Source organism: Hyperolius riggenbachi, chromosome 7 (genome assembly GCF_040937935.1).
Source record: "Hyperolius riggenbachi isolate aHypRig1 chromosome 7, aHypRig1.pri, whole genome shotgun sequence".
Lineage (NCBI taxonomy): Eukaryota > Metazoa > Chordata > Amphibia > Anura > Hyperoliidae > Hyperolius > Hyperolius riggenbachi.
Window position 1 is genome coordinate 168,775,331 of NC_090652.1, and position 16,888 is coordinate 168,792,218.

A 16,888-nucleotide genomic window follows, 5' to 3' on the forward strand; every position below is an offset into this window, starting at 1 on the left:
ATTTACTTGTATGTAACCTCGTCACGCACCAGCGTGATACTCTGTTAGTGAACTTTGCCTAGGCAAATGTTTCCAATGTAATTCTCCAGGAACAGAGCAGGATCGTAAAGCTTTCTGTAGCATGTAAACTATTTATGTACAGTGGGATACATACTGTAAGCAAATATTAACAGGTGAAAATTACTCTCTAAGGCCTAGAAGGAAACATTATTGCTGTCACCATCATGGAAAAGCCTCACATGAAAGAAGCTAATTTTCATCAGGAGTTATTAAATGGACAGTTAGTTTTACTTTAGAATATGTTCAACAAGGGTACAATACATAGTACTTGGAACATCCATTGAAAAAGCTCCAGATAGCTATTCGTTTAAACCAGAAAACCTGTGACTTTGTAACACACCTCCCTCCCCCTTTGTTAGCGGCATCACAGTGTGGGTAACCCCAAATGCTCCGCACCCCCCCAGCTGTGAGTGTGGAGGTGAGCGGTGTCACAGTACGGTGCAGAGTTGTGGGCAGCAGCTATGGGTGGTGTAACCTTTAGTTTTGACAGCAACAGCAGTGGGTGGGATTTGGCTGCTGTGGGTGGGTGAGTGCAGGTTTTAGTGTTGGCGGGGTGGGTGACAACAGCCTTTCGTATTGATAGCAGTGGGCAGCAGCGAGGATTTAGTGTGGGCAGTGGGCTTACTCTGGCCTTGGACGAGTGTGGTGTGCACGACATGGACTCAGCTGCTGTGCGTGCACAGCTGTGTTGGTTATATGTGTGCGCAGCAGCTGAGCCACGCCATGTACAGTATATCTTAAAGGCAGTTGTAATATGAACGGTGTGGATGCAGTGCTGTGCAGGCATATTACAACTGAAGCGCTCCTGATCAGGCTGCATCTGAAATGACTACCAACAGAGGCATGCAGAGCCCCTGGAGGCACTCCTTGTATTCAAGACAGATGCAAACTATGCACTAAACCCTAAACTCAGATTAAAACGTAATGCAAACTTGAAATAACAAATTGGTGCAGCTAGCCATGATCATCGGATGCCAGAGGTTCAGGACACTTAACGATCAGTTCAGGTCTTCAGCTCATTCACTTCTCTTACCTAAAGGTGCCCATAGATCACTCGACTTGGCGGATTATCAACCATCCAATAATAATAGAATTGGATGAAAATCGTGCCGCCAAGTGCATGCCCAAACAACGATGCAACCAATTTTGGGCTTGGACATGCTGGAAAATCTCAGGCCAGCATACTCAGTTGGTGTGCAGCAGTAATTTCAGTAACGGCACAGCAAAGAAACTAACGTGAGAAGAACAAGAAACTAACGTGACAGAAGCCTCGGCGCTGTCTCCCCTAGTGTGCCCCCGGGAGCATGCACTTATACTTTACCTGTCCGCCGTCCGCACTGAGTGAGAGAGGATGTCTGTAACTAAAGAGATGTGGCTTCAGATGGTATCACATTTGGCCTTGCCACTCCATGCTGTCACACATCAGTGGCGGGAACAGCTGAGCAGACAGACTCCAGGAAATTGAAGAGAGAGACAGTGTGAGGGAGCAGCAGGGAGTTGTCAGTGCATATAGATTGCAGCCTGAACTTTGGATTTTTATTTTGCTTAGCTGTTGTGTGACAACATGGAGTGGCAAGGCCAACTGTGGTACCCTCTGAAGCCACATCTCTTTAGTTACTGACATCCTCTCTCTTGGCTGTCCGTCACTAAGAAAGAATGGAACGGACGTAGAATGCAATTGGCCCCATATTATGTGGCTGAACCACAACTTGACAATTTTTTTCCAGGAATCTATGTTGTAACTAGTAATCCCCTGGTTTGTTGCATCTATTTGAATGCAAGTTATGTAACCTGCCTATAATTAGGCTCTGCACATCCATGCTACTGGTCAATGAGATGCAGCCTGTATTGGGAGCGCTTCCACCTCCCCCTGCTGTATCTGATGATCAATGGTCACTGAACTGTTAGACCTGGAACCCACTAGCAGTACATTACTAAGCCATTTCTAAACACTGAAAAGCTCTTGCTAATGTAATGCTATGGGTGTGATCCCACTTGAGCAATATGATTTTATAAAAATCACCCATGGCATTGCATTAGCAAGAGCTTTTCAAATCACTAGCGCTTAGAAAAGGCTGCTAGTGGGTTTGAGCCCTTAAAGGATACCACAGCCCAAAGGCTGTGGTAAAATCAAAGTTGCAATGTGGAGGGAAAGAAAGATACATACTTACCGCTTCCCTCGTTCCCTGCCGATGGGTCCCGCTCATCTGTTAAAGCTCCCGGTACCGACCCGACTCTCCTGACCCTTCACCCGGACATACTGTGCTGCGCATGCGCAGTATGTCACTATACTCTTCGCTTCTGCCGTCACATCGTGACGGCAGAAGTACGGACACTCCCCCGCCTCCTCCTCTCCCAGCGTGTGCGCTCCAATCTAAAGCTAGCGTGACATGCTAGCTGGAGTTCGCACTGGGACAATCGATGTGGAGAGAGCGGAGGGGGGAATAAGTTAAAAAAAACCACACTGCCGGCTGGAGGGAGCGAGTGAGTGGGCGGGCAGGCAGCGAGTGGGCGGCGAGCAGGCAGCGGCAGTACAGCCCAAGCATTCTGTACATAGATGCAATGACATCTATGGTACAGCAAGAAAATTATCCCCACATTTATCTCTGCATATGTGCATGTATATACATGTGTGTACATGTGTATATATACACATGTATATACATGCACATATGCAGAAATAAATGTGGGGATAATTTTCTTGCTGTACCATAGATGTCATTGCATCTATGTACAGAATGCTTGGGCTGTACTGCCGCTGCCTGCTCGCCGCCCACTCGCTGCCTGCCCGCCCACTCGCCCGCCCACTCACTCGCTCCCTCCCTCACTCGCTCCCTCCCTCCAGCCGGCAGTGTGGTTTTTTTTAACTTATTCCCCCTCCGCTCTCTCCACATCGATTGTCCCAGTGCGAACTCCAGCTAGCATGTCACGCTAGCTTTAGATTGGAGCGCACACGCTGGGAGAGGAGGAGGCGGGGGAGTGTCCGTACTTGTGCCGTCACGATACGACGGCAGAAGCGAAGAGTATAGTGACATACTGCGCATGCGCAGCACAGTATGTCCGGGTGAAGGGTCAGGAGAGTCGGGTCGGTACCGGGAGCTGTAACAGATGAGCGGGACCCATCGGCAGGGAACGAGGGAAGCGGTAAGTATGTATCTTTCTTTCCCTCCACATTGCAACTTTGATTTTACCACAGCCTTTGGGCTGTGGTATCCTTTAATGCTATACTGGTGCCTTTATTTGATAAGTAATGCAAATGTATTATGACATGAATTAAAAAACAGGAGGCTAAACTTAGCTTAAAAAAAAAGTAATATTAACAGTCGCAGTGATAAAATGATCGTACCAATAAAAATAAAAAATATAATGACAAAAGAAGCAGATAAAAATGAAACTTAAAGGCTACAGAAAAGAAACCGCCAATCAACTGACCCAAGCTGGTGAGCCCAGCTATAGTCCCATTCCCAGAATCTTCAAGTCTATCCTTTCATGCAAAACCATCACTTATGAAGTACTCCTGTCTGCAAACATAATCATGAAAAATAGAAGTAGGTTAGATTACCTCTCGAATGTATTCTTCTTGCTCCTCCTTCAGAGTCAGTTCAATGAAAATTTGTTGCAGCTTTTCGTTGCAGTAGTTGATTATAAACTGCTCAAAACTATTTTCCTGTAAAATATAACAAAACCGTGAACCAACAGCTAATCAAACAATACAGCACCACTGGCTATAAAGCAGTAGAGCATAAATGTATGTTTATATTTTTCCCTGGAATGTTTTGTGATTGGACTAAAATGTTAATCATCCAGTAGTTTAGGAAAAATAAATATATAATTAATAAATAATAATAAATAATGAGTTATATAATAAATATAATATGGGCAGGGATCAGCACTCAATCCCTGGAGCAACAGTTTGGGGTACAGTGCTGTACAGGCGTGCCGTCAGGCTGGAGGCTAGCAACACGTTCTGTTATGTAGGAGGAGGAAAGAGGGCCAAAAGTGCAGCACAGAGTGTGTAGGGCGAGTAAAAAAACAATTCTCTTGGCCAGCGCTTGGCCAAATTATCCACCATGCAGATCGCTTGCTGACAAGCCAAAGGATTCAAGTCCACTTTATACATGGTAGAATTTCAGTTGGGGTATACTGCGCATGCGCAGAAGACCCAGACGGGACCTGACTGAGCCAGTTACCAGGGCTGATCGCGGCTGAACACGGGAGGACGGTATGGGACTCAGACATGTTTATGGTGCGGGAGGAAGCCCCGGGTAAGCAACAAATCTGTTGTTTACATGATCTCTGGTACACTTTAATCACACATACCAACTTTTACAATAACTCCTTGAAGGGAACCTAAACGGAGAAGAATATGGATTTTTCCTTTTTAAAATAATACCAGTTGCCTGACTCTCCTGCTGAAACTGTGTCTCTAATGCAGTATTTCTCAACCAGGGTACCCTGGAACCCCAGGGTTCCTTGAGGACTCTGCAGGGGTTCCTTGGCATTTTACCCCATCCTGGGGGAAGTATAATAGAGCACACTATAAAAGGTGGTATTGTAACAAGAAGCACTAAATTGGGGGGGTCAGGAGACAGTATAATGAGTGGCAGTGTAATAGGAGATAGTGATATTAGCAGCCTAACCTATTTAAAGACCATGCCTCCTGAAAAATAAATGCTGGGGTTCCTCGAGACCAAAAAATTGTTTGCAGGGGTTCCTTGAGATCCAAAAGTTATTTACAGGGTTCCTCCAAGGTAAAAAGGTTGAGAAAGGCTGCTCTAATGCTTTTAGCCACAGCCCCTCAACAAGCATGCAGATCAGTTAGACTGGATTAGCTGCATGCTTGTTTCAGGTGTGTTATTCAGCCACTGCTGCTGCCAAAGAGAACTGCAGGACTGCCAGACAACTGGTATTGTTTAACCACTTAAAGGATACCACAACTGAAATGTGACATAATGAGATAGACATGTGTATGTACAGTGCCTAGCACACAGATAACTATGCTGTGTTCCTTTTTTTCTTTATCTGCATGAAAGAGTTAAATATCAGGTATGTAAGTGGCTGACTCAGTCCTGACTCAGACAGGAAGTGACTACAGTGTGACCCTCACTGATAAGAAATTCCCCTTTTTTACCTCTTTCTTGCTCTCAGAAGCCATTTTCTGCTAGGAAAGTGTTTTATAGTTGGAATTTCTTATCAGTGAGGGTCACACTGTAGTCACTTCCTGTCTGAGTCAGGACTGAGTCAGCCACTTACATACCTGATATTTAACTCTTTCAGGCAGAGAAAGAAAAAAAGGAACACAGCATAGTTATCTGTGTGCTAGGCACTGTACATACACATGTCTATCTCATTATGTCACATTTCAGTTGTGGTATCCTTTAAGGACCACAGTCTTTTCGCCCCTTAAGGACCAGAGCCTTTTTCTCCATGCAGACCACTGCAGCTTTCACGGTTTATTGCTCGCTCATACAACCTACCACCTAAAGGAATTTTACCTCCTTTTCTTGTCACTAATACAGCTTTCTTTTGCTGCTATTTGATTGCTTCTGCGAGTTTTAGTTTTTATTATATTCATCAAAAAAGACATGAATTTTGGCAAAAAAATGACTTTTTTAACTTGCTGTGCTGACATTTTTCAAATAAAGTAAAATTTCCTATACATTTGAGCGCGAAAGTTATTGTGCTACATGTCTTTGATAAAAAAAAAAAACATTCAGTGTATATTTATTGGATTGGGTAAAAGTTATAGCGTTTTACAAACTATGGTGCCAAAAGTGAATTTTCCCATTTTCAAGCATCTCTGACTTTTCTGCGCACCTGTCAGGTTTCATGAGGGGCTAAAATTCCAGGATAGTACAAATACCCCCCAAATGACCCCATTTTGGAAAGAAGACATCCCAAAGTATTCAGTGAGAGGCATGGTGAGTTCATAGAAGATTTTATTTTTTGTCACAAGTTAGCGGAAAATGACACTTTGTGACAAAAAAAAAAGTTTCCATTTCTTCTAACTTGCGACAAAAAAAAAATTGAATCTGCCACGGACTCACTATGCTCCTCTCTGAATACCTTGAAGTGTCTACTTTCCAAAATGGGGTCATTTGTGGGGTGTGTCGACTGTCCTGGCATTTTGGGGGGTGCCTAATTGTAAGCACCCCTGTAAAGCCTAAAGATGCTCATTGGACTTTGGCCCCTTAGCGCAGTTAGGCTGCAAAAAAGTGCCCCACATGTGGTATTGCCGTACTCAGGAGAAGTAGTATAATGTGTTTTGGGGTGTATTTTTACACATACCCATGCTGGGTGGGAGAAATATCTCCGTAAATGACAATTGTTTTATTTTTTTACACACAATTGTCTATTTATAGAGATATTTCTCCCACTCAGCATGGGTATGTGTAAAAATACACCCCAAAACACATTATACTACTTCTCCTGAGTACGGCGATACCACATGTGTGGCACTTTTTTGCACCCTAACTGCGCTAAGGGGCCCAAAGTTCAATGAGTACCTTTAGGATTTCACAGGTCATTTTGAGAAATTTCGTTTCAAGACTACTCCTCACGGTTTAGGGCCCCTAAAATGCCAGGACAGTATAGGAACCCCACAAATTACCCCATTTTAGAAAGAAGACACCCCAAGGTATTCCTGGTGAGTTCATAGAAGATTTTTTTTTTTGTCACAAGTTAGCGGAAATTGATTTTAATTGTTTTTTTTTTCACAAAGTGTCATTCTCCGCTAACTTGTGACAAAAAAATAAAATCTTCTATGAACTCACCATACTCCTAACTGAATACCTTGGGGTGTCTTCTTTCTAAAATGGGGTCATTTGTGGGGTTCCTATACTGCCCTGGCATCTTAGGGGCCCTAAACCGTGAGGAGTAGTCTTGAAACCAAATGTCGCAAAATGACCTGTGAAATCTTAAAGGTACTCATTGGATTTTGGGCCCCTTAGCGCACTTAGGGTGCAAAAAAGTGCCACACATGTGGTACCGCCGTATTCAGGAGAAGTAGTATAATGTGTTTTGGGGTGTATTTTTACACATACCCATGCTGGGTGGGAGAAATATCTCTGTAAATGACAATTGTTTGATTTTTTTTTACACACAATTGTCCATTTACAGAGAGATTTCTCCCACCCAGCATGGGTATGTGTAAAAATACACCCCAAAACCCAATATACTACTTCTTCTGAGTACGGCGATACCACATGTGTGACACTTTTTTGCAACCTAGGTGCGCTAAGGGGCCTAACGTCCTATTCACAGGTCATTTTGAGGCATTTGGATTCTAGACTACTGCTCACGGTTTAGGGCCCCTAAAATGCCAGGACAGTATAGGAACCCCACAGGTGACCCCATTTTAGAAAGAAGACACCCCAAGGTATTCTGTTAGGAGTATGGTGAGTTCATAGAAGATTTTTTTTTTTGTCACAAGTTAGCGGAAATTGATATGTATTGTTTTTTTTTTTCACAAAGTGTCAATTTCCGCTAACTTGTGACAAAAAATAAAATCTTCTATGATAAAATTAAAAACATAAAAGCAGAGCGATCAACATAGTTACATAGTTACTTTGGTTGAAAAAAGACATACGTCCATCGAGTTCAACCAGTACAAAGTACAACTCCAGCCTGCTCCCTCACATATCCCTGTTGATCCAGAGGAAGGCGAAAAAACCCTTACAAGGTAAAAATTCCTTCCCGACTCCAGATGGCAATCAGATAAAATCCCTGGATCAACATCATTGGCATTACCTAGTAATTGTAGCCATGGATGTCATTCAACGCAAGGAAAGCATCTAAGCCCCCTTTAAATGCAGGTATAGAGTTTGCCATAACGACTTCCTGTGGCAATGCATTCCACATCTTAATCACTCTTACTGTAAAGAACCCTTTCCTAAATAAATGGCTAAAACGTTTTTCCTCCATGCGCAGATCATGTCCTCTAGTCCTTTGAGAAGGCCTAGGGACAAAAAGCTCATCCGCTAAGCTATTATATTGCCCTCTGATGTATTTATACATGTTAATTAGATCTCCTCTAAGGCGTCTTTTCTCTAGACTAAATAAACCCAGTTTATCTAACCTTTCTTGGTAAGTGAGACCTTCCATCCCACGTATCAATTTTGTTGCTCGTCTCTGCACCTGCTCTAAAACTGCAATATCTTTTTTGTAATGTGGTGCCCAGAACTGAATTCCATATTCCAGATGTGGCCTTACTAGAGAGTTAAACAGGGGCAATATTATGCTAGCATCTCGAGTTTTTATTTCCCTTTTAATGCATCCCAAAATTTTGTTAGCTTTAGCTGCAGCGGCTTGGCATTGAGTACGATTATTTAACTTGTTGTCGATGAGTACTCCTAAGTCCTTCTCCAAGTTTGATGTTCCCAACTGTATCCCATTTATTTTGTATGGTGTTAGACCATTGGTACGACCAAAATGCATGACTTTACATTTGCCAACATTGAATTTCATCTGCCATGTATGTGCCCATATAGCCATCCTATCCAGATCCTGTTGCAATATAACACTATCTTCCTTAGAGTTGATGATTCTGCACAATTTTGTATCATCTGCAAAAATAGCAACATTGCTCACTACTGTATCCACTAGGTCATTAATAAATAAATTGAAGAGCACTGGACCCAGTACAGACCCCTGTGGGACCCCACTGCTAACAGTCTCCCATTTTGAGTATGATCCATTGACCACAACTCTTTGTTTTCTGTCCATTAGCCAGTTCCCTATCCAAGCACACAGACTCTTCCCCAGTCCTTGCATCCTCATCTTTTGCACCAGACTTTTGTGGGGAACAGTGTCGAAGGCCTTAGCAAAGTCTAAGTATATCACATCTACAGCATTCCCAATATCCATATTAGCATTCACTACCTCATAAAAGCTGAGCATGTTAGTCAAACAGGACCTGTCTTTAGTAAACCCATGTTGATGCTGAGAAATAAGATTATTTTCTACTATGAAGTCATGTATAGTATCTCTTAGTAACCCCTCAAATAGTTTGCATACAACTGATGTTAAGCTTACAGGTCTATAATTTCCTGGATCTGATTTTTTGCCCTTCTTAAATAATGGGAAAACGTGGGCTGTACGCCAATCCACTGGGACTCTGCCAGTTGCAAGAGAGTCACAAAAGATAAGATAAAGGGGTTTATCTATAACTGAACTTAATTCCCTTAGGACCCGAGGATGCATGCCATCCGGGCCAGGTGCCTTGTCTATTTTTAATTTATTTAGTCTTGCCTTTACTTCTTCCTGCGTTAAGTATTTAATATTACAGTTAGAAGATTGAGACTCTTCCGCCTCTGTAATTTGCAACAGTGCTGTTTCCTTTGTAAAGACAGAAGCAAAGAAAGCATTTAATAACTCTGCCTTACCTTGGTCATCCACCATTGAGTTTCCACCTTCATCCTTTAGGAGTCCTATACAGTCAACCTTTCTTTTTTTAGAGTTGATGTACTTGTAAAACTTTTTTGGGTTAGATTTGATATCCCTAGCGATTTGATTTTCAGCTTCGATCTTTGCCAGCCTAATTTCTTTTTTACAATTTTTATTGCACTCCTTGTAATTGCTGAGTGCAGCCTCGGACCCCTCCTGTTTTAGGACCTTATAGGCATTCTTTTTCCTCTTCATTTTATCTCTAACCTTTCTATTCATCCATAGAGGCCTTTTTTTATTCCTAGACATTTTGTTTCCATATGGGATATACATACTACAATATTGATTGAGAATACGTTTAAAAGCTTGCCATTTCCCTTCAGTGTCGTCCCCTTGTAGTACATTATCCCAGTTCACCAAACTTAGTGCCTGCCTAATTTGATTGAACTTTGCTTTTCTAAAATTCATAGTTTTAGTGGTCCCGCTGCCCCGTGGCCTATCAGTCACCAGATCAAACGTTATCATGTTGTGATCACTATTTCCCAAATGTTCTTGAACCTGCACATTTGTTACATTATCTGGTCTATTCGAAATGATCAGATCCAGTAACGCATTCCCCCTTGTTGGTTCCGTTACCATTTGAGTCAAGTAATTGTCCTGTAGTGCTGCCAGAAATCTGCTGCTTTTACCAGAATGGGTAGCCTCAATACCCCAGTCAATGTCTGGAAAGTTGAAGTCGCCCATAACTATGACCTCATTTTTACTTGCCGCTTTTTCAATTTGCTGTAGTAATTGCAGTTCTGCAGCTTCATTAATATGAGGTGGTCTGTAGCATACCCCAATAAGCAATTGGCAACTTTTATTTCCACCATGAATATTTACCCAAACGGACTCCACATCTTCGCAATCTTCCTCCATCTCATCGTTGAGGACAGCTGTAAAAGAATTCTTAACAAAGAGACAAACCCCTCCACCTTTTTTCCCTGTTCTATCCCTCCTGAACACATTGTATCCTTTTAAATTGGCTATCCAGTCATGACTTTCATCCATCCATGTCTCGGTTATTCCCACAATGTCATAGCCTTTGTCATTCAGAATAACAAGTAACAGTAACAAGAACTGCAACACTAATGCTGCTAAGTAATCAATGTCCTCTTTGGCGTAAGCCTAATGCTGTCCAAACAAAGTTCATCCACATTTGATAAGTATAGGCTCTTCACTGTAAAACTTCCTCCAAAGAAATTGATAAATTTCTGTCACAGCGCTTATCAATATACGCTCACCAGATCGGTTGGCCAATCTTTTCAGATCAGCAGTCAGCGTTTTTGGCCTTGCCAGCAAGAGGTTCCTCCGATCACTTCACCAGCCTCTCCAGGCATCCGACCATAAGCTCAAAATAGAACAAGGGAAATGCAATAGTGTGATACCATTTGGATAGAGCTTAATATTATCACCAGTGCACCCCTTTTCCAAAACAGTGCCACCAACGTGCTTCCACCATAAACAGATACACAAGGCGCTCACCAGATGCACTGGCCGACCCGCAACAGACCAGCAATATAGCGTGTTGTTAAAACTTCAGTTTTTGGGATAAAGGACATCCTAGGACTCAAACAAAGCCGACCATAGCATAATTCCGTTTGATTTTAATAAGTAATAAAAGTAGTGCACTTACAAATTTGCAGTGAAACATGCGCATATAAAAAAACGTAGCACAGGATCCTCCAGCGTCTCCTCAGCTCCTTAGGCTCCGCCCTACTAGTTTCGTCCAATGACTCATCAGGGGCTCGGCCATTCAGAGCTGAGGGACGCTTTAAATACTCTCCACCTTTATCACATGACCAGCTGTTTCAGCTGGATTCATTCGCTGCTGCCGCTTCTGTCATAATCATGATTATGACAGAAGCGGCAGCAGCGAATGAATCCAGCTGAAACAGCTGGTCATGTGATAAAGGTGGAAAGTATTTAAAGCGTCCCTCAGCTCTGAATGGCCGAGCCCCTGATGAGTCATTGGACGAAACTAGTAGGGCGGAGCCTAAGGAGCTGAGGAGACGCTGGAGGATCCTGTGCTACGTTTTTTTATATGCGCATGTTTTACTGCAAATTTGTAAGTGCACTACTTTTATTACTAATTAAAATCAAACGGAATTATGCTATGGTCGGCTTTGTTTGAGTCCTAGGATGTCCTTTATCCCAAAAACTGAAGTTATAACAACACGCTATATTGCTGGTCTGTTGCGGGTCGGCCAGTGCATCTGGTGAGCGCCTTGTGTATCTGTTTATGGTGGAAGCACGTTGGTGGCACTGTTTTGGAAAAGGGGTGCACTGGTGATAATATTAAGCTCTATCCAAATGGTATCACACTATTGCATTTCCCTTGTTCTATTTTGAGCTTATGGTCGGATGCCTGGAGAGGCTGGTGAAGTGATCGGAGGAACCTCTTGCTGGCAAGGCCAAAACCGCTGACTGCTGATCTGAAAAGATTGGCCAACCGATCTGGTGAGCGTATATTGATAAGCGCTGTGACAGAAATTTATCAATTTCTTTGGAGGAAGTTTTACTGTGAAGAGCCTATACTTATCAAATGTGGATGAACTTTGTTTGGACAGCATTAGGCTTACGCCAAAGAGGACATTGATTACTTAGCAGCATTAGTGTTGCAGTTCTTGTTACTGTTGATCGCTCTGCTTTTATGTTTTTAATATTTTTGTGAGTGTTACACACACTTTTTATGCAGTAAGCGAACCAGATTGATATAGGAGAGAGGAAAGCAAGGAGGTAGTGAGGAGCGCCAGGTTTTATGTTTATTTAAAATCTTCTATGAACTCATCATACACCTAACAGAATACCTCGGGGTGTCTTCTTTCTAAAATGGGGTCTTGTGGGGTTCCTATACTGCCCTGGCATTTTAGGGGCCCTAAACCGTGAGGAGTAGTCTTGAACTCAAATGTCTCAAAATGACCTGTGAAATCCTAAAGGTACTCATTGGACTTTGGGCCCCTTAGCACAGTTAGGCTGCAAAAAAGTGTCACACATGTGGTATCGCCGTACTCAGAAGAAGTAGTATAATGTGTTTTGTGGTGTATTTTTACATATAACCATGCTGGGTGGGAGAAATATCTCTGTAAATGACACATTTTTGATTTTTTTGTACACACAATTGTCCATTTACAGAGAGATTTCTCCCACCCAGCATGGGTATGTGTAAAAATACACCACAAAACACATTATACTACTTCTCCTGAGTATGGCGATACCACATGTGTGACACTTTTTTGCAGCCTAGGTGCGCTAAGGGGCCCAACGTCCTATTCACAGGTCATTTTGAGGCATTTGTTTTCTAGACTACTCCTCACGGTTTAGGGCCCCTAAAATGCCAGGGCAGTATAGGAACCCCACAAGTGACTCCATTTTAGAAAGAAGACACCCCAAGGTATTCCGTTAGGGGTATGGTGAGTTCATAGAAGATTTTATTTTTTGTCACAAGTTAGAGAAAAATGACACTTTGTGAAAAAAAAACAATAAAAATCCAATTTCCGCTAACTTTTGACCAAAAATAAAATCTTCTATGAACTAATCATACACCTAACAGAATACCTTGGGGTGTCTTCTTTCTAAAATGGGGTCACTTGTGGGGTTCCTATACTGCCCTGGCATTTTACGGGCCCAAAACTGTGAGTAGTCTGGAAACCAAATTTCTCAAAATGACTGTTCAGGGGTATAAGCATCTGCAAATTTTGATGACAGGTGGTCTATGAGGGGGCAAATTTTGTGGAACCGGTCATAAGCAGGGTGGCCTCTTAGATGACAGGATGTTTTGGGCCTGATCTGATGGATAGGAGTGCTAGGGGGGGTGACAGGAGGTGATTGATGGGTGTCTCAGGGGGCGGTTAGAGGGGAAAATAGATGCAATCAATGCACTGGGGAGGTGATCGGAAGGGGGTCTGAGGGGGATCTGAGGGTTTGGCCGAGTGATCAGGAGCCCACACGGGGCAAATTAGGGCCTGATCTGATGGGTAGGTGTGCTAGGGGGTGACAGGAGGTGATTGATGGGTGTCTCAAGGTGTGATTAGAGGGGGGAAATAGATGCAAGCAATGCACTAGCGAGGTGATCAGGGCTGGGGTCTGAGGGCGTTCTGAGGTGTGGGTGGGTGATTGGGTGCCCGCAAGGGGCAGATTAGGGTCTAATCTGATGGGTAACAGTGACAGGTGGTGATAGGGGGTGACTGATGGGTAATTAGTGGGTGTTTAGAGGAGAGAAGAGATGTATACACTGCACTTGGGAGGTGATCTGATGTCGGATCTGCGGGCGATCTATTGGTGTGGGTGGGTGATCAGATTGCCCGCAAGGGGCAGGTTAGGGGCTGAATGATGGGTGGCAGTGACAGGGGGTGATTGATGGGTGGCAGTGACAGGGGGTGATTGATAGGTGATTGACAGGTGATCAGTGGGTTATTACAGGGAATAACAGATGTAAATATTGCACTGGCAAATTGATAAGGGGGGGTCTGAGGGCAATCTGAGCGTGTGGGCGGGTGATTGGGTGCCCGCAAGGGGCAGATTAGGGTCTAATCTGATGGGTAACAGTGACAGGTGGTGATAGGGGGTGATTGATGGGTAATTAGTGGGTGTTTAGAGGAGAGAAGAGATGTAAACACTGCACTTGGGAGGTGATCTGATGTCGGATCTGCGGGCGATCTATTGGTGTGGGTGGGTGATCAGATTGCCCGCAAGGGGCAGGTTAGGGGCTGATTGATGGGTGGCAGTGACAGGGGGTGATTGATGGGTGGCAGTGACAGGGGGTGATTGATAGGTGATTGACAGGTGATTAGTGGGTTATTACAGGGAATAACAGATGTAAATATTGCACTGGCGAATTGATAAGGGGGGTCTGAGGGCAATCTGAGCGTGTGGGCGGGTGATTGGGTGCCCGCAAGGGGCAGATTAGGGTCTAATCTGATGGGTAACAGTGACAGGTGGTGATAGGGGGTGATTGATGGGTGATTGATGGGTAATTGACAGGTGAGCAGGGGGGGTAGATGCATACAGTACACGGGAGGGGGGGTCTGGGGGGGGGGGGGGTCTGGGGAGAATCTGAGGGGTGGGGGGGGTGATCAGGAGGGAGTAGGGGGCAGATTAGGGACTAAAAAAAAAATAGCGTTGACAGATAGTGACAGGGAGTGATTGATGGGTGATTAGGGGGGGTGACTGGGTGCAAACAGTGGTCTGGGGGGTGGGCAGGGGGGGGGTCTGAGGGGTGCTGTGGGCGATCAGGGGGCAGGGGGGGGAAATCAGTGTGCTTGGGTGCAGACTAGGGTGGCTGCAGCCTGCCCTGGTGGTCCCTCGGACACTGGGACCACCAGGGCAGGAGGCAGCCAGTATAATAGGCTTTGTATACATTACAAAGCCTATTATACATGCGTGCAGCGGCGATCCGGGTGCTAGTAACCCGCCGGCGCTTCCGAACGGCCGGCGGGTTACAGCGAACGGTGGGCGGAGCCAGTCCCCGGCGGCTGATCGCGTCACGAATGACGTGATCGCCACATAGTCACTCCCGCAGCCGCCCCTGCCGATGGGCGTATTGCGGTCGTTTGGGCCCGGACTTTGCCGCCGCCCATCGGCTGGGGGCGGTCCTCAAGTGGTTAAAAGGAAGCCTCTATATCCCTCTCAGTTAAGGTTCCCTTTAACATCCAGCATTTTGCCCCATATCTGATTTTCAAATTCTCTTGTTTCTTATCTTCAGATGTGATTTTTGGTAATATTTTTGTTTGACTGAATAACCTACATCCCAATGCCCACACTACAAGCGTGAACAGGCCCATAGAATTGTACAGGCAGTGAGTTGATATGAAGAGTTATTATTTCAATGCAACTGATGCAGTGTGAAAGAACCCATAGAGTTGGTTGTTATATAAGAGGTCATAAAAGTTTTAACAATACTGGAAATTTACTGACATTCGCATTTCACGTCTAAAAAAATTTAGCAAAATCTATTTCAGTCTTGTATAGAGAGCAAAAAGCTCTCTATACAAAACTGAAATAGATTTTTCTCTATAAAAACCATGATCTGTCCACACAGGAAGTGGAGATAATATGTTCATTAAACTGAGAATGACATTTTTTTTTAAGAGGGAAAGAAGTAGATTCATATTTTGAGGAATCATGTTTGAGCCTTTTTGGGGACTGAAACAGGAGGAAAGAATTAACTACAACAGGATCAGAAAAATCTGGCAGAGGTTTAATCCTTTCCAACTTTATCAAAAATTAAAAGACTAGATACGGATGAAATAACAATAAAACTGCAGCTATGATTAAGCTGTCATATGCACTGTTTGTCAAAAAAAGAATAATATGAGTGTATGCCAAATCTGTTCCCAGCAGATATTCTGTGATGCAGAGCTGGACCACTGGTATTACAAAATATGCCATCTCCCTTGCTCAGCAGAAATAAAGAATGTTTCTGCTGACCTAAGCCTGCTGCCTCCACTTCACCCTACACACATTCATTGCACAAAGTGCACATGCAGGCTGTCAGGATGCCAGTCAGTCAGGGCCTAATTAAAAAGGAAAACTGTGTTCAAGAAAGAGAATCAGTTGGTCTGCAATTGAAAAACTGATCAAGAATACATAGATATTAACCCATTAAAAAAACAAATAAATAAAAAATCACGGGGTACAATATTTGAGCACAAAATGCTGCAAATTCAGTTCCTTCCTTTCTATTTGTTCATTAAAAAAGAGCTACCAAATCAATGTGGTGCATTTGCATCCTTATTCCAACTTTCGAATAATTCCCCAGCAACACAGCAATTCCTGAGGTTTAGACAGGTTCTGTGATCAATAAATGTCCTGATCACGCAGAGAATCCAGGCACCTTGTGAGACTGCTGACACATGCCCTCCTCTTTCACTTAGTCCTTACTGGATTACTTCAAGAACAAAGACAATCATAAGTGCTGAACTTGTTTATGACACTGGGAAAATTAAGCATTGCAATGCTATATTAAAAATGGTCAGTCTGGGTAAAACAAACAGTCCAAATTCTTGAAAATGTTTCCACCAATGAACAGATCACTGTTTTTTTTTCTTGCCATTTCAATTAGATCAGTATGGTCAGAGACGGCAGTTCCTACATGGTCACTACTCTACATTTTAGAGTCCTTTCTACCCTCTTTGCATTTGATCATAGACATGAATGTTTGCGTTCAATATCAAAGATCAAACTCAACAATAAGTACCGGTATGTTAAACAGGTTTGATAACACAATATTGTCTACCCTTTCAGAAGTTCATTCATAATGCCTCATCAAAAAGAATTCCACCCTGTACAATGGGTTTCTTTGCAGTTGTCCATTAAACTATTTGCTATGAACTTACACAGTCCTCTACTAGGTCTCAACCTATATACAGAAAATTCCACTTGTGTGATTCGACTTCACTCTTCA

General features: G+C 43.4%; 1 protein-coding gene across 4 annotated transcripts in view; it reads right to left on the bottom strand.

Annotated features, from left to right (window-relative positions):
* The window catches only part of MYO1B (myosin IB), a 927,952-nt gene that overhangs the window by 155,476 nt on the left and 755,588 nt on the right, over window positions 1-16,888 (bottom strand). For all 4 annotated transcript variants that reach the window (XM_068244859.1, XM_068244861.1, XM_068244860.1 and 1 more), the window contains exon 14: window positions 3,623-3,727. In XM_068244859.1, coding sequence (XP_068100960.1) covers window positions 3,623-3,727 — 105 coding nt within the window. The remainder of the gene's footprint in view (window positions 1-3,622; window positions 3,728-16,888) is intronic.